Source organism: Panthera onca, chromosome D2 (genome assembly GCF_046562875.1).
Source record: "Panthera onca isolate mPanOnc1 chromosome D2, mPanOnc1 haplotype 2, whole genome shotgun sequence".
In the NCBI taxonomy this organism is placed as follows: Eukaryota; Metazoa; Chordata; class Mammalia; order Carnivora; family Felidae; genus Panthera; species Panthera onca.
This window is the reverse complement of record NC_138349.1, coordinates 9957092-9981623: the sequence shown is the minus strand read 5'-3', so window position 1 is coordinate 9981623 and position 24532 is coordinate 9957092. Positions and strand designations below refer to the sequence as shown.

Here is a 24532-nt window from a genome sequence, read left to right as displayed (position 1 = left end):
TGGTTTCTGCCCCTTCCTGGCCGCAACTGCTCCCCCCTTCACTAGTCGCTTGTGTGAATTTTTGGAGTCACTCATTTATTTATTATAAGCGTGTGGTATGATTCTTTCAGAGCATAGAATTCACACACCACACATAATATAGGATGTATGCATACACGTATACCTTGTTTTATACAAATGATAGCATATTACACATACTGTCCCGTACCTTACTTTTTTCTCCCACTTACCTATGTAACTTGGGGAGTTCTCAGGGTCGGTGCATAAAGACCTCCACACTCTTTCTGATGGTTGCTTTGTTTTCGTTGTATGGTTGTGCATTTGACCCACGAAATACTGACGGAATTTTAGGTAGCTTTGCCATTTAGAACTGGCCTAAGAGCGATTGTTCATTCTCCCTGTCTCAAGGGAGCACAGTGACATTTCCAAAAAGGACAACTTGATCTTATGAGGTCTGTGGGAGCTGAACCAGAAGCACTTCTCATTTTATAGGGGTTTTTTTTTTTTTTGGTGTGTTTTGTTTTTATTATTATTAAGGCTGCTGTGTCTTGAAAAGTGGCTGGTCCTCGCCAAAATATAGAACGGCCCCCAAGTAAATGAAATTGCAACCCAAGACAGTGGAGACTGGATTGGGATCCCAAATCAACTCAGAGTGAGGAGAACAGAGTTGCAGGCTCTCGATACCTGCAACCGCCCTGGCCCCTGTTATCCTCCCTCAGGGCTGCAGAGCCTTCTGGAAAGCTGCCGCCTGGCCTGGGTCAGATCGCTTACACGCCGCTGCTTCCCAGGCCAGCGTTCCCAACCTTAAGCCAATGCACATTTATAGAACACTTCCATGTGATTCTGGGGGAAGACAGACCACGGGCGGAGGGCAGTGCTGAGAAGTCCTGACATCAGGAAGAGAGGGCCTTTTCCCGGCTCTCTGCTCCTCATGCTGAGAGGATACTGGGTAAGTGAGTCTCAGCCTGACGGCTTTATTCCTTTGAACGGACGTGTGGCTTTAAACTGGTTTGGCTACTGAGATTAGAGGGATAAATGCATTTCTTTCTTTTCTTTCCTTATAAAGGGAAACTAAAGGCACATTTGTGCTTCTTATTTCCACGCCCTTCGCCCCCTTGTCCCCGAAGCTGCATGAACTGTATTTTTTCTTTCCCGTAAATTACTGTTTCCTTTTGGTAGGATAAGTCCCCATTGATCTGGACCTTGGTCTCCTTGTTCATAAAATAAGGCTTTGGCTGGATGAAATTTCATTCTTCTGGCCTCTGTTATGATTCTGCCCCTTGCAAATTGGATTTTCAAGTATTTACGGTTCTGTGGAATGACGATTTAAGAGGCCCCTGAGGCTCCGACACACCACGACTTTATGGGGGGAAAAGTTATTTTAAAACTCTTGACGGTGTTGACTCAGTCACGTCTGCCAGTGTTTCTCTGGACCCACACAAGTACCTTTTCAGGCCGGTTTCGATGCTGTGGCTGCCAACTCGGAGTTGCATGTGATTTCAACAAAAATCGTGTGTTTCCGAGCCTGACTTGGTGTCGGTTATAACTGGATCATCAGGCCACACTCAAGTTATGCAGAATGCTGAGCCTTATTCGAAAATCCTACAGTTTAGTAAAACACAGTGGAGCGTGAGCGTGTACGTGCGCATGTGGGTCCTATTTCATAGCACGTTCCATGAAACAGGAACGCACAGACTTCCACCCCTTATCCCACGCACACCGCGTACGCACTGGTGTGGACTGTCCTCATGTGCGTGTGTAGAGGGGGCAAAGCCCCTCCGGTTTTAGCTGCTGCTTCCAAATCGGCACACTGTCCTTCCCAGTGAATGCCCGTTGGCGACTTTGGGATTGTCCTGCTCTGGGGTCCCGCTGGCAGTGCCCCGTTGCTTCCCTCCACGTCCTCCTGCACGGACACCAACACCAGGTGGGTCTCGTGGCCGTTGGGGGTTGATGTCCAGGAAAAGCCTTATGCTCCAGTTTTGTTTTCGAAGCCCCTGGGTTTGGGGTTTCCTAGCTTGGTGCTCTGTTTGCATGGGGAGATTTGGGAAGAGCTGAAATCCCTGCTGCCTCCATCTTCCTAGGATGCCACGGGTCAGTTTTGTCATCACGACCTGGAGACCCGCTTGCTTCTGCAGTAGGTCTAATGGGTAGTGATGAGGGTCCGACGCAGAAGCAAAGGGAATGGGGAGGAAGGGGACCGTGAATGACACACTGGGAAGGAAGAACCCAGAGTTCTTGGTGAATGTGCATTGGAGAGACAGGAGGAATGAAATCGAGGGAAAATTAAAACACAGTCTATCACGCATTCGTCCCCTGGGCTCTTTCCGCAAACACTCAAGTGACCCCCGTGTACCAGGTGCTGGGAATGAGGATATAGTTGTAAGCTACACTCGCACAACCACAGCACCTGGGCTGGAGGGGGTGGGGCAGATCCCAAGGAGCAATCATGGTGCAGAATTGTTTCAAGAGGTTAAGTGACAGTGAGTCATCTAAGAAGAAACTGCCACCAGAGTTAAAAACGCAGTGGGTGTGGGAGGAAGTGAGCGCTGGTGGCCTGGATTTGGAGCCTTCCGCCTGGACTCGGCAGGGGAGGCTATGGAAACCAGTGGAATCTTCTGTGGACCCCAGGCTTTAAGACCAAATCGTGGATCTTATTTTTTTCTTAATGTTTATTTAATTATTTTCAAAGAGCGAGAGAGAGGGGAGGAGGGGCAGAGAGAGAGAGAGAGAGGGAATCCCAAGCAGGCTCTGTACTGTCGACGCCGAGCCCGATGTGGGGCTCAGTCTCACAAACTGTGAGATCATGACCTGAGCCGGGGCCAAGAGTCGGATGCTTAACCGACTGAGCCACCCGGCTGCCCCAAATCCTGGGTCTTGTTAAATGGCTTCCCTGAGAGCAGGGAAGAGAAACTGGAGAAGGCCAAGGAGAGCCGGGGTTTGGAGCACCTGTGTAAGTGGACAGACCCACTGGGGGAAAGCGGGGGTGACAGTGTCAGATGCCGCGGAGATGCTGAAGCAGGATGGGGACGGGGCGGGGAGGGGGGTCACGGGCAACTTCTGAGTGTGGTGTCAGTCAGGGAACACTGGTTGCCAGAAACAGAAACTCCCTGGAAACGAGCTGGGGGATCAGTTGAGAAGACGTCGCTGTGGGCCGTAGCAACTCCTTGTGTCCCGGCTTCTCAGCCAGCACCTACGTCCTTCTGGTCTGAGGGTGGGCTGGTGTCTGCTGGGCTCCTAACCTTGCTCATCCCTCACATCATCAAGCGCAGTCTCGGGGGCTCTCTGGCACGGATTCCAGCCTCCATTCCTCGTTGCCTTGTGACTCACGCAGCCCCCGCCCCTTGATTGACTTCCAGGGCCCCTATTACATATCAAGAGAGAAAATCTGATTGGCCCACCTTAAGCCAGAATCAACCCCTCGTGCCGTCAGCAGTGTCTAGGAGGTGGGTTGGTGGGGGGAAGGGAACGGGGGAGAATGAGAAACGAGCCATTTTCAGAGCAAAGGACAATGGCGGGCCTTTGAAATTTCCTCGCTCGAGTGTATGATTCTATGGGAGTGGATTTTTTTAAAAATTTTTTCATGTTTATTTTTTATTTTATTTTTGAGAGAGAGAGAGAGAGAGAGAGAGAGAGAGACAGAATCTGAAGCAGGCTCCAGGTTCCGAGCTGTCAGCCCAGAGCCCGACGCGGGGCTCGAACTCGCGAACTGCGAGATCATGACCAGAGCCGATGTCGGAGGCTCAATTGGGCCACCCACGCGCCCCAATGGGAGTGGACGTTATTGCGGATTGCAATGATGAGACCCGCCAGCTGCACACAAGAGTGTGTGCTGAATGGGCCAGGGTGTGCGGGGTGTAAGGCATAACACTGGGGGGCCCGGACAGGTGCAATTCACCAGACTGTGAGGTATCGGCCAGTAGAGAACAAAACTCACTATGATGCAACCTTGCTCCAAATCTCCAATTCCCGAGAGTGGAAGCCGAGGTGAGGTGGTCCAACCCCACACAGGAGGTGGGGCAGGGGGTCGGACGCTCCAGGGTGGCAAGACTACAAGGCAGCAGCCATCCCTGCCCAAGGAACGAACACAGGAAGACAACTCTTTGCAGGCTCGTCTGAACACTTTGAGAGTCACCGGAGGGTCCACAGCCTCGGTCCTACGGCCCTTAATTCAGCCGTGTTTAGAAGAGATGGACGTCGATGTGTTTCCATACCCCTGGCCTGCTGTGGCTGGTTGGTGTGTGTGTTTCAGTCCCGTGAAATGATGTGGAGAGCAGGAACGGGTCAACCCAGCGGCCACCTTGCCAGCGTTTCATAAATGCCGTCAAGGAGGGTGTTGAAAATTGACCCGGGGCAGAGAGTTGCTGGGACGAGGGAGCACTCTGAGTTTGTGACCTAAAAAGGGGAAATTCTGCTCCACACGCAAGTCAGGGAACAGCCTCGGCAGAGCCCGGTGCCAGAATTGGTGCCGAAGAATTAGAAAGAGATTAAACCCAGCGACACGGGCCCATGTTGTTCTAGCAAAGGGAGCTAACTTTCTGTAGTCGAGCTGCTCACGTCGGTTCAGGAATGACTAAAGCTGGTTTGTGGGTCGGTTTTCCGGGGCCCCAGAGAAATTCCCAGCCCCTACCAAAGGATGGCTTCTCCTCAGAGTAGTTGCCTTTCAGGCTTATCAAATCCAGGGTTGCAAGGCTTAGGCCATGGAAGATTCTTTCTCTCTGGTTGTGCTCCTTATGTGTGAAGGGACAGTAAAGGGTATGGATGTGGGTGCAGCTGGAGTGATCTTTGTTCTTTAAGTTTATTTATTTTGAGAGAGAGAGAGTAGGGGAGGGGCAGAGAGAGAGAGAGAGAGAGGGAGGGAGAGAGAATCTCAATCAGGCCGTGCGCTGTCCCGAGTCCGATATGGGGCTCGAAGCCACGGACCCTGAGATCATGGTCTGAGCCGAAGTCGAGTCGGATGCTTAACCGACTGAGCCACCCAGGCACCCCTGGAGTGATCACTTTTAAGTGGGGCCAAGGTTGTTCATTTTGAGGGGACATAATTTTGTTGGTCACTCCGGGGGCTCACAAACCATGCGTTTGTATTTAGTCTTGGTGGTTCAGAAAACAGCTCCGGTGACCATGCTTCTGCTAGAAGCTGATAATGAGGCTCAAGTTAGGATCTGACGGAGTCATTTTGTGGCTCATATTTCATAGCAAACAGATGAGACGACCAAGCCCCGAGTCCTGGTCAGTCACAAGACCATCCTCTCGTGTGTTCCAGTTCTTTGGAGAACATTTGGTGATGTTATTGTCTGCATCACCTGGTGGCAGTTTCGCTCTCTGGCCTTCGGTGGGTGTGCTCCCCTCGCCCCCAGCGCCAGCCTGTCTTCCCGCCCCTGGACTGGTGATGCTTTTGCCAACACCTCTCCCTCGTTTAGCACAAACAAGAAGATTCAGGTTGGCTTGTCTTGGTTAACAGGTGGGGGGGGGGGGGGGCGCGCGGGGAATGACCTAATCACAGACGCCAACCTTGGAGAAGCAACTAGACAGAGAAGGAACGGTGCCCATGGGCAGTCAGTCATTAGTACCAGACCTTCTTATCAGATGGGCAGATCCTCCTGGGAGGGAATTCAGGAAGTTATCTTTTGGGAGCTGTGTTCATACATGGCAAGATCCATCCTCAGGCCCACGTTCTGGAAGCCGGGTAGTGCTCAGACTATACGTAGTCCTAGAAACCAAACAAACAGGGGTGAGTGAGAGGGGCTGAGCTGGGGCTTGGGAAGCAACGCTTGGACTGAGGTCCACTGGAGGCGTGGCGCCCCACATCTGAAGTCCAACGAGGAAACTTAATCATTCCGAGAATAGTTGTAGATCAACGAAGGCTTCATTCGTTAGCTTCCTTCCAACTTCTCCATTTTTTTTTTTTAATTTTTTTTTTAAGTTTATTTATTTTTGAGACAGAGAGAGACAGAGCATGAACGGGGGAGGGTCAGAGAGAGAGGGAGACACAGAATCCGAAGCAGGCTCCAGGCTCTGAGCCGTCAGCCCAGAGCCCGACACGGGGCTCGAACTCACGGACCGCGAGATCATGACCTGAGCCGAAGTCGGACGCTTAACCGGCTGAGCCACCCAGGCACCCCTCTTTTTTTTTTTTAACTTATTTATTGAGAGAGAGAGAGAGAGAGAGAGAGAGAGAGAGAGAGGGAGAGAATCCCAAGCAGGCTTCGCACTATAAGCACAGAGCCCAGCTCGGGGTTCTGAACTCACAGTGAGATCGTGACCTGAGCTGAAATAATGAGTAGGGCGCTTAACCGACAGAGCCATCCAGGTGCCCCAGCCACTGTTTTTCTACATTAGTCAGTCTACCTGTGCTTGCCACAAAGATTCGTGGAGGGCAGAGGATGGGCGCATGAGAAATCACGCTCCTGGATCGTCTCACTTTCCTCTTGTTATTCAGTTTACTCTGAAGAGTGCTGTTTAACTGTCTCTGCTTTCTTCCTGTCTTCAAGTTATCCTGAGGGTCTGGTTGTTGCACGCATTTACTTTCTCTATCTCATTGTTTTATATCTTTTGGGGAGGAAACATGGAGAGACAGGTCGCTACCTCAAAAGTTAATTAAAAAAAAAAACACACAGGGGGGCGCTTGGGTGGCTCAGTCGGTTAAGCGGCCGACTTCAGCTGAGGTTATGATCTCACTGTTCATGAGTTCAGGCCCCACATTAGGCTCTCTGTGCTGACAGCTCAGAGCCTGGAGCCTGCTTCGGATTCCGTGTCTCCCTCTCTCTGCCCCTCCCCAGCTCACACTCTCTCTCTCTCAAAAAGTAAGTAAACATTAAAAAAGTTTTAAAAAACACACACACAGGAAAATTTGCTCAAGATGCCCTTTTTGTTCTTGCTGAAAAGAACTACAGTTGGAACAAATGGGACTTAACAAAGCCTCGTTTGTAAGAATTTTTAAATTATATAGTGATTATTCTCTCCTTAAATTTTTAAAGATAAGTCTACAATAAACTTGTCTGAAGGACAAATGTCTTAAAAAGTGATTCTCTATTTTATATAATAAAATTCCCTGATGGTAGCTGAAACCCTCTCCAAGGCCTAGTAATTGCATTTGCAAAGACTTATTACGTCCTGCAGAAGGCAAATATCTTCAGCTTCTTAGTTCAGCTCTAACATATAGCTCATCAGCATAACATCTTGGCCCTGCCGTAATTGGCACTGATATCTCATCCACACTCAAGATTTCTGTCGTGTCTCATCCCGTCTTCCCCCACCCCCCCAACCCTCCCCTGGGCCTGTAGTTCTCAATTATGTTCATACTGTATTTGCTTTCCAAAAATGACAGCACACTTTAGCTTTGGGACTCGACCGATGTCTGAACGTTTGTGGGTTTCAACAGCTTGCTTTTCTAAGCAATATGGTTTTGCCAACACCCAGCCTGCAAAGGACTATGTAAAGATCGCGAAGAAGGGGAACCTTATATTTAAAGGTGTCGTCAAATATGTTTTAGCAGGAAGAAAAGAGAAAGAAAAGAGACCTCTTACTGCAAACCAATATATGGCCTCATGTTTCCATTTTAGGCTAAGGGGCCAGGCACTGTTTATAATGTAAACTCAGAGCTTCATCCTCAGAGTGCAGGGATAGTCTGGCATCAGCCACGATGACCCTAGGGGCCACTAGTCAAGGGGCCATGCTTGTAAACTGTCATCTTACCACGGGAGAGGAATATGATCCATCTATCGGTCGTCTGTCACGTGACATCCTTTGTGCTTCAGTGCACAGATCTTCAGGATGGATAGTCACAGTTGGGTGTAGGCTGGTATGAAGGAAAGTTAAATGGGCCCTCTGGGGGGAGATCTTATCAGTTAGCTGTTGCCATGAACAAATCACCCCAAAACTTAGGGGTTTAAAACATGAACTCTTTAGGATCTGATCCCGTGGATTGGCATCTGGGCTGGGCTCGGCGGCTCCTCTGGGTTTTTTTCTCTTGGTCTCTCTCGGCTGGGATCCTTCACGGGGCTGTGGCCATCTGTGGGCTGGCTAGTTCTCAGCAACTACTTCTCAGCCATGCAGCTGAAAGTGTGCAGATTCGGTGTGGTTCCAGAAGAAGCTAAATTTAGGGTGGCCCTTGAGGAAAGGCCTAGGGCCCTGTCTAAGAAGGCGGTCCATAAGATCAGCCAGGTTGCCCCTGTTGGTGATCGTGGGTTGCCAGAACTGGTGGGGAATCCTCACCACATCTTAACTAAAGTCAGAACTGATGAATGGGGGAACTCACCTCGTTCATTCATGGAATGGAACACACGTTTATCGGGTTCCAAAGCAGGGAGTCCTGAACCAGGAGAAAGAAGGTCTGGGTTGGAATCCCAACTCTGCCAGCGTAGCAGCCAGTCAAGTCAGAAGACAGAAATGTCCCAGTTATTCTATCAGAGAGAATCTGACATAAAGAATGGCTATCTAAGTAAATGCCAAGGCAGAAAAGCAAACTCAGAGTTGCGACAGAAGGTGGTAGCTACAGGAGGCAGATATCACACTTAGGGCTTATGGGGCACAAAGAAGCTGGAATTATTAAAAAGTAGAAGCTTGGAGGGAACCCCAGACCCCTGTGGAGGGAGGCCCAGCCATGAGGCGAGCTCTGTGGGCATCAGGACAACCGGAGACAGGGTCCCAGACAGGTGACTGCCCCCCGGGGGTGAAGACTGCAGGCTGGGTGCTGCTCCCAGGACCGGGAAACAGACAGGGACGGAACGATCTCTCCTTCCTCCTTCCACCTCTGGCCTCTGCCTCCTCCTGCAGGGCCTCCCAGGAGCAGCTGGCAAAGCAGAAGTGGCTTTGCAGAGTCCCCAGCACCGGGAAACAGGAGGTTTGAGGCTGAGAAGCAACAGCTGAATACTGGCCCAGCCTCTCCCCAGGAGCAGGGCTGGGGACGCGGCCTCTGGTCTCGGGGGGCGTGAGAGGAGATGTCTGAGTAACTCTCAGTCCTCACGTGCGTCGAGGCTGCCTTTTCCCATCGAAATTTCTCGGTGGCCTCAGAGATGGGCGAGGGAGAAGACAGGAGGCTGGGGGAGAGCGGCCAGGAAGAGCCACACGTCCCTCAAACCCCACAGAGCAGCCAGGTCCCTGCCGGAGCAGAAAGCAGGCCGGCGAGGTCTCGCAACAAATCCCCTTCCCAGGCTACGGCTGTTTGTTTGTATTCAAACAGGAACATGATAACAGAGCTATAAGTAGCACCACGCTCAGCTGTGCAAAGGAGGGAGTTAGAACAACTGAACTCAGCCACCGGGGAGGGGGGGGAGAAGATGAGGTCTCCCGCCTGCTGGGGCCATCTGTGGGAACAAGCAGCTGGCTGGGGTCACCGGCTGTGGCAAACGGCCCAAGTCGCTGCTGGTCAGGTGCAGCTGAGCTCACCTTCGATAAGCAAGCCTAACCCGGACTCCTCCGGTCGATGCCTCCCACATCCTCAGCTGGCACAGGACCTGACGGGCTGGATGCCACCGAGGCCGGAGGGCAATCAATGCCACGGCAGGGAAGGCGGGTCCTATCTGACCTTGCTGGTCTGGTCGGGAGGTGACTGCAGAGCCTGCAGAGGCCTGCTGGGGAGGGGGCAGGGTTCTGCCTGCTAGAAGTGTGCCTGTCTGCATCTGGTCCCAGCCCCTGCTTGCTGGGAGACGAGGGCCGATCCTTTCCTACCCTCTCGGCCTCAGCTTCCCCGTCTGCGAAGGGGGTGTTGAAGATGATCCCCAGGTTTCTTCCAGCACTCACAACCCAGCATGCTCAGTGCAAAAGAAAAATCAAAACTTCTTAAGCCTTTGAAACAGATACATTTCTTTTTTTTTTTTTTTTTAAGGTTTATTTATTTTTGAGACAGAGAGAGACAGAGCATGAACGGGGGAGGAGCAGAGAGAGAGAGGGAGACACAGAATCCGAAGCAGGCTCCAGGCTCTGAGCTGTCAGCACAGAGCCTGACGCAGGGCTCGAACTCATGGACTGTGAGATCGTGACCTGAGCCGAAGTCGGACACTTAACCGACTGAGCCATCCAGGCGCCCCAAAACAGATACATTTCTATCACATACAAAAAAGAATTTTTTTTTTTAAACAAGAGAATAGAAAACCCCGAATAGAAAACTTGGTACGATGGTGGGATGGATCAGCAGATTCCAAGAGGCTGTTCTCACAGGACAGTGGAGGTTAGTTGCAAAAACTCTCTGAGTCTCCGCGTCGTCACCGAGGCTGGCACGATCTTGTCTCTGATTTCCCAGCTCCCTGCACCTCCCCACCCTGCACGCAGCATATGAAATGGGGCATCGGCCTGACCTGGACATCGCAGTCTCGTTCTGAGCTGCGGCCTCCGCCCACAGGCTGCTTCTGCACCCATCAGCTGCTGTGCTGGTTCTCACGTTTCCATCTCCCCTCCTCCACACTTGGCCCCAGGCTCCATTTCCCGGGTGGTGATCTTGGCTCCTCCCAGCAATGCTCCGCCTACCCAGCCCTGCTAGGCTGTCTCTGGCCACTGCAGTAAATCACCTTCCCAAACCTGGCCCTGTCTGCAGATCAGGGAGGGGGTGGCCCAATCAGCCGGGACCCTCCTAACCGGCTCCAGTTGCCAACAGCTAAAAACTCCATGCTCTACCAAAAGTAAATGAGCAGAAAAAGACACGAGAGAAAAAGACACGAGAGAAAAAGGCTGTCAACTACCTTTGAACGGCATTGAAGAATCTTCCAAGGTAGTAGCATCACTTCCTTCATGAACGCAGTGTCTGGGGCCACCCATCCTTCCTCTTGCTCTCTGCCGGTCTTTGACCCTGTGACTCGATCCCTCTGGGTTTCGTGTGTTCATCCATAAGAAAAGAAAATATCTAGCTCCACTGTAAGTATCAAAGAGAACTCGAACAGAAAAGAACTCGAAAAGAAAATACATAGCTCCACTGTAAGTATCAAAGAGAACTCAAACACCCAGTGCTTGGTACACAAAAAAGCTCCATATTTATAGAATGTGTGAAGAAACGAACGAATGACTCAAAGACTGTCCCATCATGTTCGGGGCCTTTTGCGGCTGTGATGATGGGACACCAATCATGGTGGGCCGGGCCAGTGATTGGACTGGCCAGTTGAAAATGGACGGGCCAGTTGAAAAACGAAAATCCTCCCAAACAATTATCTTTTAAAAATGAATTTTAGGGGCGCCTGGGTGGCTCAGTCAGTTTAAGTGTCTGACTTCAGCTCAGGTCATGATCCTGTGGTCTGTGGGTTCGAGCCCCGCGTCGGGCTCTGGGCTGATGGCTCGGAGCCTGGAGCCTGCTTCCGATTCTGTGTCTCCCTCTCTCTCTGCCCCTCCTCCACTCACGCTCTGTCTCTCTCTCAAAAATAAATAAACATTATTTGCCACCATTTGTTTCTTCTAATGCACAAGTCAGTTCAGCTGAGCTTTTATTGCAGATGTCCCGATTTCTATTGAAAACATTTTTCTATTGAAAAAAAATCTATTGATTTTTACTGAAGGGATAAGAAGAAGGCAATATAAACCTTGTGCCACTGAGGGATTTGCCTACTGGGACTCCAAAGAAACCCACTGCCAATAATCATGTAATAGGCAGCAGTTTCGTGCTTAATCTAGTCTAAGAGCTTTGCTGAAATTAACTCATCACAGCCATGTGAGGTAGGTATCGTTATGATTCCCATTTTAGAGATGACAAAACTGAGGTTATAGAAGTTAACTAACTCACTAGCGTCTATACATCAAGTGAGTGGTGAAGCTAGTATTCACACCGCAACAGTCTGGCGGCAAGGTCTGGTTCATAATCCCAACCCCCTGCCTCCAAAGGGAGGTTATCCTGGAGATTGATGAGTGAACGTGCACACACCTGTGTTTAGCCATGCGTGGCAGGAAATGGAAATCTGGTTGGTTGCTTAGTGTCCGGGTTGGAAGAAGACAAGCACAAAGAGGGAAGCTGGTCAGCCACGGACCCATGTAGACAGTGGTAAGGCAAGGAGACTGATATTGAGGTCCCATTAGAGTACTGCCTTGGGGAGAGGTAGTCACAGCTAAGGAATGTGGACAGTCGGGATTCCATAGTGCCTGACATCTCAACACGTCCTCTGTGCCTGGGCAATTTATTATAAGAGACGCTTATAAGACATTATAAGAGCACCAGCTTCTGGGGCGGAAGCTGAAGTGTTGGTGAATTGATTTGTTCTCTTTCCCACTGACGGTGGCGGCCCCTGGAGCTCGGAGGCGGCCAGGGCAAGTGGTGGTGGGACGGGCATCAGTGATGCTGCCCAGGATCCAGCAGTCATGATGGCGGTGGCCCAGGGACCAATGGTGGCAGCAATAGTGATATCGGCAGCCACCCATGAAGCCCCAGAGTTGACAGAGGTGATGGGTCATGGAAGCATGGTTCATGGTTCATGGATGGTTCAGCAATTTGCACTGCTGAATGTACACGAGTGAAAATTGAATACTGAACATTCCCCACCTTCAACTCGGGTTCAGTGACTCGGCTATTTTGGTCGGCCATCCTCTCTCCCCTCTCCTCAGCAGTGTGCCCCCAATCCTCCCCTTCTCTTTCACTGCGTTTGCCCCCCTGTTGAAGAGACTTCTCTTCCTTTCTAATTGGTTCCTCCAAGGCATCTCACTTAAAAAGATTTTCCTCCCTAGAAAAATTCTCCTGTGATTTGAGTGGGGATGAGGAAGAAGAAGGCAAACATTCTTGTTTCTCATCCCACCGATCCTTAATTGGACAGAAACCTGGTGTTTGTCAACGTAAAAGTGACAGTTTTCAAGTGCCGCCTCCCTCCAGGTGGAACGCTTTTTTCAAACAATAGTTTATGCGGAACCCCAAGCTGTGAAACACCTACGCTTTTAAAACGTGGGCTGAAATTTTTACAAGGTAAAACGAACCATTTTCAAGTGAACTGTTGTATTTAACACATTCACAATGCTGTGCAACCACCACCACTATCTGGTTCCAAAATATTTTCATCACAACGAAATCAAACCCTGAACCTATCAAGGAGTTACTCACCCTTCCCCCAGCCCTTGCGAACCATCAGTCTGGTTTCTGTCCCTCTGGACTTGGCTGTTCTAGACTTTTCGTATCAGTGGGATCACACAACGTGGGACCTTTTGTGTCTTTTTTCACTTAGTAAATTTCTGAGGTTCATCCGAGTTGTTACCTGAGTCAGAACTTCGTTCCTTTTTATGGCTGATTAATATTCCGATGAATGGGTGTACCATAATTTGAGTATCCATTCATTTGTTGAAACAGACACACTTCTGCTCTGTTCGAACCAGAAGTGGGGGCACAGAGATCCCCTCCACATCCGACTTTCCCCTCTGGGAAGCTCCCGACACCCTTCCGAGCTTAATAAGACACCTGGTCCCAGGGAAGCCTTTGAGGAAATGCCAACTTGTCTCCCGGGAGGGGTCGCACCTGTGGCAGGGATAAGGGGCTTCTGCAGAAGGAAAGGCTTCCGGGCGAGAAAAAACAAAACCAAAACCGGCTGCATTCGTACAAAAGAGTGGCTGCCTGGTCATAACTGGCCAATCCTGGGAGCTGGGAGGCTGCTGGGCAAAAGGGTCCCTGGGCCGCTGCCCCTTGGTCCCACCCAAGGGCCCGGGGGCCTCCTCTGCCCCGATGGGCAGGTCTGCCTATCAGGGATCCGGCCAAGCCGGCGGCCTTTTATGACTTCACTTGTTGAAACTCAAACCACGCCTCGGTAAGTACATTCTCCACACCACACACTATAAACAGGTGCCAGACTGCTGGCGTCATCGTTTTCCACAAGTTTTCTCTGTGTTTCCACATTATTTAGGGTGGAAAATTTCCAGGTGTAAACAGGAAGCCCTTTGAGCATTTTACTCCTTTCTCCAGCGAAAGGCTTGTCCCTGCTCCATTGCGTAAAGGGCGAGCGAGTGATCCGTGGCTCCCTGCTTGCCGGGCAAGGCAGTTCTGATGGCTTAGGTGCAGCCAATCCGGCCACGGGCCCAGTTTTAGTCTGGATAAGCCTTCTCTGAAAGGAGCCCAGCTAATGTAATCACGGGGAAAATCCTCTACGTGAAAGGCCGTGGCCGCGATGGGCGCAGAAACGCTGATTCCACGTTTGTGTGATCACAGAGGCTCCGCACAGCCGCCGCTCAGGTACGAGGCGCAGCTGGTTTGTGTCAGTGTCGGGGTGGAGACGGGTTGTTTGTCCAACTGGGTGAAGGTGGGCGGATGCCTCGGCTTCGGCCTCACCTGCTTCTGAATGGAGGAGGAGGAAGTCCGATTGCTGAACAGCAGACTTTCCGTGGGCCCGCAGCCTCCCAAGTCGCACAGACCCTCCCCGAATGTAAGTAGCCGGCAAAGCCGTACCCGCCTTCCTTTCTGGTCCTGGGGGAGCCCGAGGGGCTGGCAGTTCTGCAGCTCGCGGAGGAGAGAGTTCCAGAAACGGCCAAGCCTTCGCTCTGTGGCTTTGAAATTTGCACTGGGCCAGAAGTAGTTGTGCCATTGTCTTTAGTCTGTTTACCTGCGTAAAAAGCTAGTTCAAGCCCTCTGATCTGTCACACAATTATTCAACTGAATCCTCTGAATGGGTTTCACAAACTAATATGACATTGGACCGTATGACATTCCGACTGTGTCTGGGTTAAACCGGTCGGCACAAGGATGTGACGGTGATAGATAAGGGCGTAATGATTGTAGCATTCAATGGTATTTGCTACCGAAGCGTCATCATTTTCCAAATGAACATCCAAAACACCCTGAAGCGATCAATTTGAAGCACATGATGATTTTTACATTCTGTGAGTGAGCATTTTATTTTTGGCCCATCTTATAAACAGTGAAGGTCAAGAAAGGGTTAAGGACGTGTATCCTTTTGGCTCAAGGGTTAGGAGTGAGAGCATTGATCACTACAGTGACATCACTCACAATTTTCTCAGTTTGGGGGGCATTTTATTTGTGCTGCTCAAAATACTTCAATTTGATTTTCCAGCGACGGTTCAGTAGACACAGCATATGGTAGCTACCCGGTCAGTGTTGGTTGAATGGACACATTTTATTTGTAAGTCAATCCCTGAGGTTTTCTGAGCAAATACTAATGATACCACACTGCTGTGGAAGGAATCTTGAATTCGACGGCAGGAGACTGAGTTCTATTACCAGCTTTGACTTGTCCAAGCTGGGTCTTTGGCAAGTCCCCTTGCCTTCTCCCATTTCAGTACCCGCCCCCCATGGAATAGACTGGTAATCTCTAAGGTTCCAGTTCTGAAAGTTTGATAGGTTTTACCAGCTTTCTGTGACTTAGTTTCTCCATCTAGAAAAAGGAAGGTAAGAGTCCCCGTCCTGCTGATGTTAGGGGGTCTCCCGGAACTCAGCCGATGTCGGCGCTGACCTGGGCTTCGCTGTGTATGGGAAGCATCCTCAGGAAGACAGGGATGAACAGTGTTGCTAAGTGAGCCCGACGGAATGGGTCTAGAGTCCTCCCGGTGGCCAGCCGCTTTACATGATTATTTATTCCTTGTCTGGGCCCTGCTACCCGTTCTCCTCCCCAAGGAAACCATTCTGCCATCGTAAAAATATGTGCAGAAGCAAAGCCGATTTGATGAAACAAGTGCTTTGAGCCAAAAATATAGAAACCACGTGTTATTGGGGCGCCTGGGTGGCTCAGTCTAGTAAGTGTCCAACTTCCTCTTGGGTCCGGATCTCCCAGTTCGTGAGATTGAGCCCCGCACTGGCTGTCTGCTGTCAGAGCAGAGCCCGCTTTGGATCCCAAGTCCACCTCTCTCTCTGCCCTCCCCCCCCCAAAAAAAATAAACACTGGAAAATAAATAAATAAATAAATAAATAAAAACCATACGTTATCGAACAAAGTGGATTTCACGCCTCCTAATGTTCGACACCGGGCTCTGCGGTCACTTGATGGGGGAACCGCCATACTCTGGATTTCCAGAGTGAGCACGATTAGAAACAGAAAACACCCCGACAGTGACACTTCTCAAGCTCTCCTTGGCAACTGGGCCCCTTCTGTCACTTCATCTGTAGATACACCTCTGCGTGTACATTGACGTTAAGTCGGAGACTCAGGAACAAACTAATTTTTCTGAAATGTCTGCCAGCCCCTGGGGTGGGGAGTGAGAACAGCAGCCCGGACAGGGGAAAGAAGTCTGGGTGGCGTATAACAAAAGAAAACCCTTCAAAGGCAAGTTTCCGTGATATGGCTGCAGAGATCAACATTTCCCATCACCTGGCTTTTGAGTCTGAGTTGATGGGCAGACCAAAAAAGCCTGAGGTCTTCTTCAATTTTATGGATGTGTATACCCTTTTATTTCTTCCAGTTGCTTCTGGTAAAATCCAGAGGGTCGCTGGCACCCTGAATCACCATGGGCAATGAGAACAGCACCTCGGAAAACCAGGTGGGTGTCAGTGAGCTTCCCCCTCAACCTACCCGGATCCCTTGATTGACCTTGACTAGGTTTTTTTTTCCCCCCCCGAGCATCTCCTCTCCGTCCAGGAAGGACCAAGCTAAAACACAGATTGGGGCACCTGAGTGGCTCGGTCGGTTAAGCATCCGACTCTTGATTTGGGCTCAGGTCATGATCTCAGGGTTCGTGGGATCGAGCCCCGCGTCGGGCTCTCCGCTGACAGTCTGCTTGGGATTCTCTCTCTCCCTCTCTCTCTGCCCCTTCCCCGCTCTCTCTCTCTCTTATTCTCAAAATAAATAAATATTTAAAAAACACAGATTATACCTGGATACATATGGCACATGTATCTGCATAAGTATTTCTTATTCCCATTTTCAGAATTGTTGCATTCAAGCTAGCCCTGATTTTATAAACTGTAAAAAACTAGTTTAACAGTTAATTTCTTGCTTTTAACATTGACATAATAAGAGTTTGGCGTATTTTTTTTCTGGATTGTGCCCACCCATCTGTTCCCTTGTGTGGATGCATCACAGGAGGATGAAATAAAACCTTATTCACACTCCTCCCCAAAATAGTTATGGCCATCAAAAAGCGATCTTAAACTCTATCACTGTTGAGCACATTAAACGCGAACTGTCATTTCCACGTTAGGTCAGGTTTTCACTTTTGAGGAATGAGTCTTAAGTGCTCAATCGTGCATAAGGCTGGCGTGGTTAAAGTATGTTCAAATTTTACAGCTATCCATTTTAAGTTTGAGAGATTCAATTCAGTGTCCTGGTGAACAAAACCAGGGGGACACTTTCCTATCCATCTCGCACACAGTGGGAATTTTGGATCGATGGTGGTGAGCCTTCCGAACGAGGTAACGGGATCTGAAAGCCAGCGCAAAGCAATCTGTTTCCTCTCTGCTTTTTTCCTCCCTGCAATCTTCTTTTCCCAAGGAGGAACACGGGAATCATCGAGGGCAAAGGCAGCAAACCCCAGTCTTTAGGAGCAGGCCAGAAACAGTAATGGTAGTAAATGGCAGGTTAGGAGACGGTAGAGAGAAGGAGGTGCTGTGGCAGACAGGAGGGATCCTGTCCTGTTGTCTGGAGAGGGCACCACCATCACCTCCAGCTGATGGCTGCCATGGCAGGCCCAGTGTTCCAAGACCTTGCAACTTCTTCAACAGAAGTAAAAAACGTGTGTTTTTCTACGAAATCGCAAAATATTTTTAATCAAAGTTTTTCTTTTGAGATAACGGTAGACGCGGTAAACAATAGCATGCTGTTGCAAGACGTCGTACAGAGAGATCCTGCACCCTTCACCTAGTCCCCCCCAGGGTAACATCTTGCAAAACGTCAGCGCGCTTGCAGACTGACGTTGATGCAGTCAAGATACAGAGCATTCCTCCCACCTGAAGGATTCCTTTCATTTTCCTCAGATCCACACCCACCGCCCTCCTGTTCCCTTCTCCTAATCCCTGGCGACTCCTAATTTGTTCTCTCTGTCTGTGTCTGTGTCTGGCTTTCTGCGAATTGTTATATAAATGGAACCACACGATATGTGACCATTTGGAATTGGCTTTTTTCACTCAACATGGTTTCCTTGAGATTCATCCAGGCTGCTGTGTTAGTTGTTCACTCCTTTTGCTGGCTGAGTGGTGCTCCACCGTATAGAAGCATTTGCTGTTGTTTCCAGTTTGGGGTGATTACAAATAGAGCTCTCAGGAACATTTGCATATAGGTTTTGTGTGTGTGTGTGTGTGTGAACATAAATTTTCATTTCTCTGACACAATTGCCCAAGAGCACAATGGCTGGGTCATGTGTGGTTGTATGTTTAGCTTTTTGTTTTTGTTTTAAGTTTATTTATTTATTTCTGAGAGAGACAGAGACAATGCAAGTGGGGGAGAGGCGGAGAGAGAGGGAGAGAGAGAATCCCAAGCAGGCTCTGCACTGCCAGCGTAGAGCCTAATGTGGGGCTCGAACCAGCAAAGCCTTGAGATCATGACCTGAGTGGAAACCAAGAGTCATATGCTTCAACAACTCAGCCACCCAGGTGCCCCATTTTTTTTAATTAATATTTATTTATTTATTTACATTTTTGAGAGAGAGAGAGAGAGAGCACGAATGGGGGGAGGGGCAGAGAGCGAGGGAGACACAGAATCTAAAGCAGGCTCCAGGCTCCAAGCTGTCAGCGCAGAGCCCCAAGCGGGACTTGAACTCACAAACTGTGAGATCATGACCTGAGCCAAAGTTGGACCCTTAACGGACTGAGCCACCCCGCATGTTTAGTTTTATAAAGAACAGCCAGGTAGATAGAATCTCTGCACCATTTCACATTCCCACCAGCAACGAGTAATGTATGAGTGATCTAGTTTTTCTGCAGCCTGGCCATCATTTGGTGTTGTCACTGTTAGGTGACACATTCTGATATGTGTTGTGATATGTCACTAATGTCACTATGGTTTGAACTTGCCTTTCCCTGATGATTGGCCATGCTGACCATCTTTCATGAGCTTGTTGCTGTCCATGGGTTCTCTTTGGTGAGATAGGTGTTCATGTCTTCTAGCCATTTTCTAGTTGGATTTTTAAGAAACTATTGAGTGTTGAGTCTTGGTGTAGCCTAGATACTAATCTTTGTCCGATTGTGATTTGGCAATATTTTCTCCCATTCATGGCTCGTCTTTTCATCACCTCAACAGGCTCTTTTACAGAACAAAAGTTTTTATGAGGTACAGTTGATCAGTTTTTTCCTTTTCCTTTTCTGCCAATTCTAGTGCGTTTGGTGCCAAGTCTAAGAATTCTTTTTCTACCCCTACATCCTGAAAATTTTCTCCTATTATATTATCTTTTCCAAAAGTGTGATAGTTTTACATTTTATATTCAAATCCGTGATCCATTTTGCATCCATTTTTGTGTAAGGATTGAGACTCAGGTTGAAGTTCATTTTCTGTTTTTGTCCTGTTTTGTTTCGCCATTGAATGTCCATCTCTCCGGTACCATGTTGAAAACATGTTGAAAATAGTGTTGAAAACACTATTCTTTGTCCATTAAACTGCTTTTGCACCTTTGTCGAAAACCAGTTGGTCGTATTTGTGTGGGTCTATTTCTGGGTTCTCTTTTCTATTCCACTGATCTACATGTCTACTCTTCTGCTGATACCACAGTCTTGATTACTGCCGCTGTATAATAAGTCCCATCCCCCTTTACTATTTTTCAAAATTGTTTTAGCTATTCTAGGGCGTAAAGCTTTCCATATATATTTTAGAATAAGCTTGTCTAGGTCTAAGAATACCTTACTAGGATTTTGATATGGATAATATTAAACCTATAGATATACTGGAGAAATTGACATCTTTAATATGATGAATCTTCCAGTCTGTGAACACACCCAGCGCTTCTCTATTTATATAGGTCCTATTGATTTCTTTATCATCATTTCATAAATTTCAGCATATAGATCCTGTATATGTTTTCAGTTTATGCCTAAGTATTTCATTTTATTTGCAGTGATTATAAATAGTATTTTAATTTTGGTTTCTACACGTTCATTGTCAGTGTATTGATTTTTTGTGTGTTGATTTTGTATCCTGTGACCTTGCTGAATTCACTTATTATTTCCAAAAGTTTTTTTGTAGATTCCTTGGGATTTTCTATGTAGACAATTTGCAAAAAGGGGGGATTGCATTTCTTTTTTTCAATTCTGTATGTTTTTTATTTATTTTTCTTGCCTTATTACTGTGGCTAGGAATTCCAATACTATGTTAATTGGAAATGGTCTGAGTAGACATTCTCACCTGCTTTCCAATTGTGAGGGGAAAGCATTCAGTCTTTCCCTGTTAAGTAAGATATTAGCTGCAGGTTTTTATAAATTTTCTCTTTTAAAAACACTCTATCTATCTATCTACCCATCTATCTTGTGAGTAAGCTCTAGACCCAATGTGGGGTTTGAACTCATGACGTTGAGGGCAAGAATTGCATGCTCTACTGACTAAGCTATAAATTTTCTTTATCAAGTTAAGGAAGATGCCCCTCTATTCCTCGTTTGCTGAGGATTTTTTATCATGAATAGGTATTGGATTTTTTCAGATGCTTTTTTTTCTGTATCAGTTGATGTAGCCATATGATCTTTCTTCTTTGGGTTGTTGATATATTAGATTACGCTGTTAATTTTCAAATGGTGAACTAGTCTTGCATACCAGAAGTAATCCTACTTGGTCATAGTGTATAATTATTTGTAAAGACTGTTAGACTTGATTTGCTAACATTTTGTTGAAGATTTTTGTATCTAAATTCATGCTAAATATTGCTTGGTAGTTTTCCTTTTTTAACTGGTTTTGGTATCACGCTAAAGCTAATGTCATAAAATGACTTGGGGAGTGCTTTCTCCTCTTCTACTTTCTAGAAGAGATTGTTTAAAGAAACTTTACAATTTTTCAAGTGTTGGCAACTAATTTAAATTATTTTTGAACATTCTTTGAGACAAAAGGATGCTCCTGGTGGCTGGAGTTGGCTCATGTCCTACCTCTTTGTAGTCTCTAACTTAAAGAAATGTTCTATCTTGCATTTTATTTATTTATTTATAAATGTTTATTTATTTATAAATGTTTGTTTATTTATTTATTTATTTATTTTTGAGAGAGAGAGAGAGAGAGAGAGAAAATGGGCATGAAATTGGGGGAAGGGCAGAGAGAGAGGGAGAGAGAGAATCCCAAGCAGGCTCTGCACTGCCAGTGCAGAGCCTGATGTGGGACTTGATCCCACAAACTGTGAGATCATGACCTGAGCTGAAATGACGAGTCAGATGCTCAACTGAGGCATCCACCCAGGCACCCCAACGCCCAGCACATTTGTCAATGTCTGAAGTCAGGGTTGGTATCACGTCTCCAGAGTGGAGGGGCGAGTAGAGGTCAGGGATGCCACTAAATGTTCTCAATGCACGGGGACAACCCCCACAACGAAGAACTATTCTTCTCAAAATGTCAAAGGTGCCAAGGTTGAGAAAACCTAGAATAGAGGAACATTTGTCTTACCGCTTTGAGAACTCCTTGGGGCAGTGGCTGAACTCCTCTAATCCGAGATGAATTTCTACACAAATAGAGGCACATTAAAGTGGCTTATAGTTTTCTTTCATTACCTTTACTAAACTACACTGTTTAGACTTGAAGGCTGGTTTACTGGGCATAGACTCATAGAAATGGAATTTCTAGGTCAAATAAAGGGTGATTTCAAAACTCTTGCTCTAGATCTAGATCTATCTATAGCTATATTCAAAATACTTTCCAGAAAGGTGATGCCAATTTATATGTTTCTCATCAGGCTATGGGGTGGGGGTGGGGAGGGTCCATCTCATTATATCCTTGCAAGTGATGAATATCTATATTTCAGTGTTTCAGATCTTCTCACCTCCTGCCAGCCCCAAACCCTGTTCTCCCTCCTCAGTTCCCTTCTGGTTCACATCTCCAACCTCAGCCCCACATGACCCAGTGGGACATGATGGAGTTGCCTTCAGGATTCCAGGGTCAGAACAAGGTTTGCCTTCCACAGAGAAACAAGTGGAAAGAAAGCACAAGTGTATTTGGCTACAGGAATCAGGGCTCCCCCGTGGGGCTGGTGTTCCAGACTTATCTTTCCACTGTCTCCTGGGTGTCTGTACCTGAATGATCCATGGTCACTTCCTGTTCCTCAAACCTGAATTAAGCTCCCCCACCCCAATCGTCTTCTCCTTCTGAATCCCCCCTCCTGGGTACCACGATCTACCCCACCATCCAAGACAGAAATCTGGGGATCACCTCTGACTCCACTCACCCCCCTTGTCCACATTTCATAAATCACTCTATGATTAATAATTAATAAATTAATGGCCTGGCCATTTAGTCTTTTAGATTTCTGTTTAATGGAGACTTTTTTTTGGTTGCGAGAGACAGAAACCTGTCTCCAACGACTATAGGCCGAGAAGGATTGTTTGGCTCGTAGGATTAGGAAGTCCAGAGAGAGGGTCTAGCTGCAGCAGTCAGTGAGTCCAGAGGTTCAAAAGAAGATGCTGGAGATCTCCTGTCTCTGGATCTTGCTCTGCTTTCCTCCGTGATGCCCGAGTGCTTAGGGATGTCCCCTCGGCCTGCAGAAACAACAAAACAAAACAAAACAAAACATGCCACCGGCTACTCTAGGCATCCAGGCTTCTTCTCGTTGGCGATCCAGCCTCTGATTAGCACCGTCTAAGGACTGGCCCTGATGGGGTCGTGTGCTCTGTCTGGGATCAATCCATGTGCCACTGGATGTGGACACTCTGATTAGCCCGCCTGAGCCAGGCACCCACCCCTGCAGGGGAAAGGTGAGCCCCGGTTGATGACGTCTCCATCAATGCCACTCAGAGCACTTCCTCAAGAGACAAAAAGGTGCCACGTGTCCAAGATGTAGTTTTAGTTTTCCCTCTCCACCCCCACCATCACACCCTCTTACCTCACACCTGGATCAGTCCAGACAGCTCCAAACTAGTTTCTCTGCCTCCACCCTCCCCTCCTCCCATCCCACCCAGGGCCCCCGGCCTCTCCCAGAGGCTCTTTCTCTGTGAAGAGACACTTGGGGGTCCCAGCATTCTGCTTACAAGTGACCTTTTAGAAGGCAAGACCCAGGTCTGAAGGAAGGTCCGGTTCACAGATTAAAGACCTGGCATTGGGGATCAGCCACGTCACCGGGGCAAAGGAGGAGAACAGGCCTGCCCAGTCCCAACCCTTGCCTGCTCGCTATACCCTCCGGTTGCAGGTGCCTTTCCCTCTGGGACAAATGTCCCCTGGTAGCCACGGGCAGGGCGGGAGTACACCCAGCAGGTCAGACCCGGGAGTAGAGACCAGCCAAGACTGTCCCTGTGGTACTGTGGGGGTCTTGTTCCCTGCGGCCCATCCTAATGGCGGGACTCCTTTGCTTTCAGCAAGAGAACTCCGGCTTGCATAACGTCATCCTGTGGCCTCCAAACCCTGAGCCTGCGCAGGTACCCGAAGTGTGCTGTGCGTGGTCCGCATCTCAGCCCCCTTCCTAACATCTAGATGTTTGCAGCCTTTGCGTGTGGCACGTTCCTTTACACTTTCAGGTTTGCTGCTCCTCCTCCCATCGCTTCCTTTCATCTACCTCAAATGAGTTGTAAAACAGTAGAATCTGCAATACATGCTTAAGTTTTTTCTAACGTTTATTGATTTTAGAAAGAGAGAGACAGAGAGAGAGAGAGAGAATGAGCGGTGGGGGAGAGGCAGAGAGAGAGGAAGACACAGAATCGGAAGCAGGCTCCAGCCGTCAGCACAGAGCCTGATGCGGGGCTCGAACCCACAAACCTCGAGATCATGACCTGAGCTGAAATTGGACGCTTAACCGATTGAGCCACCCGGGTGCCCCCGGCAACATGGGTTTAGATTTTTTAAGATGACATTTTGGTGCGCTATGCTGTGAGATGCTGAAGGAGGCTTATGCTTTCCACGTAACGCAGATGCTGGGAGCCAACACTAACCTTCCACACTCATCGGCTTTGCGTTCCCTTGTCTTGGAGTGCGGCTTTTATGGAGTGGGGGTCCCGTCTACACCACCAGTGGGCAAAACTGATGTGTTGTAAAAAAAAAAACAAAAAACAGATTGCATTCTGAGTCCATTGTCAGCATCGTCGTGCAGCTGGCTGAGTCTCAGAATTTAAGCTCGGCCTGAAGCGTTTGACATCTGCTGGGGAAGAGGGCAAGTTCAGGGCCCTGCATCCATTTCAAGGAGATTTTTCCTGGAGAGAATGTCAGGCAAGGTTGGTGTGTGCTTGTGGGCGTGGTCAGTGTGAGGCAATAAAATGCCACCTGCTCTGAAAGCCCATCACACCTAGGGAGGAGGGTTAGGCTCCTAGGGGACAGGTTCCTGGCTTTAAGGAAACAGCAGCTGCACCCTTGAGGGTGGCTGGATGTCCCACCAAACAGGGATGTCATTGTCGCAAACCGACCTCTGTGCTCCAGAGCCAAAATATAACATGAAGACAGAGTTTGGGGATAAAAAGGAATGAGAGTTTTAAACTGATAAGAACAGATACTACACTTGATCTTAGCCAAAAGGCCGAGAAGCGATGGGAAATGAGAGTTTTTATTACTGTGCCAGGTAAAAGAGGCTGTGGCAGGCTAATGCCTTCAAGACTGCAGACCCGCCT

General features: G+C 48.5%; 1 protein-coding gene and 1 pseudogene across 18 annotated transcripts in view; one reads left to right on the top strand and one right to left on the bottom strand.

Moving 5' to 3' along the window:
• The first annotated feature begins 822 nt into the window (after nt 1-822).
• Nucleotides 823-24532, top strand: part of TACC2 (transforming acidic coiled-coil containing protein 2) — a 210936-nt gene continuing 187226 nt past the window's right edge. For 12 of the 18 annotated variants that reach the window (XM_060641305.3, XM_060641303.3, XM_078434907.2 and 9 more), the window contains exons 1-4: nt 824-949; nt 1824-1924; nt 16294-16371; nt 23294-23353. In XM_060641305.3, the coding sequence (XP_060497288.3) occupies nt 16339-16371; nt 23294-23353 (93 nt within the window). In that variant the 5' untranslated portion in view covers nt 824-949; nt 1824-1924; nt 16294-16338. Of the gene's footprint in view, nt 950-1823; nt 1925-14189; nt 14307-16293; nt 16372-23293; nt 23354-24532 lie in introns of those variants that run through there. The other 6 variants (XM_078434904.2, XM_078434899.2, XM_078434895.2 and 3 more) reach the window with 6 other exon arrangements.
• On the bottom strand, nt 24279-24453 carry LOC132685694 (U2 spliceosomal RNA; annotated as a pseudogene).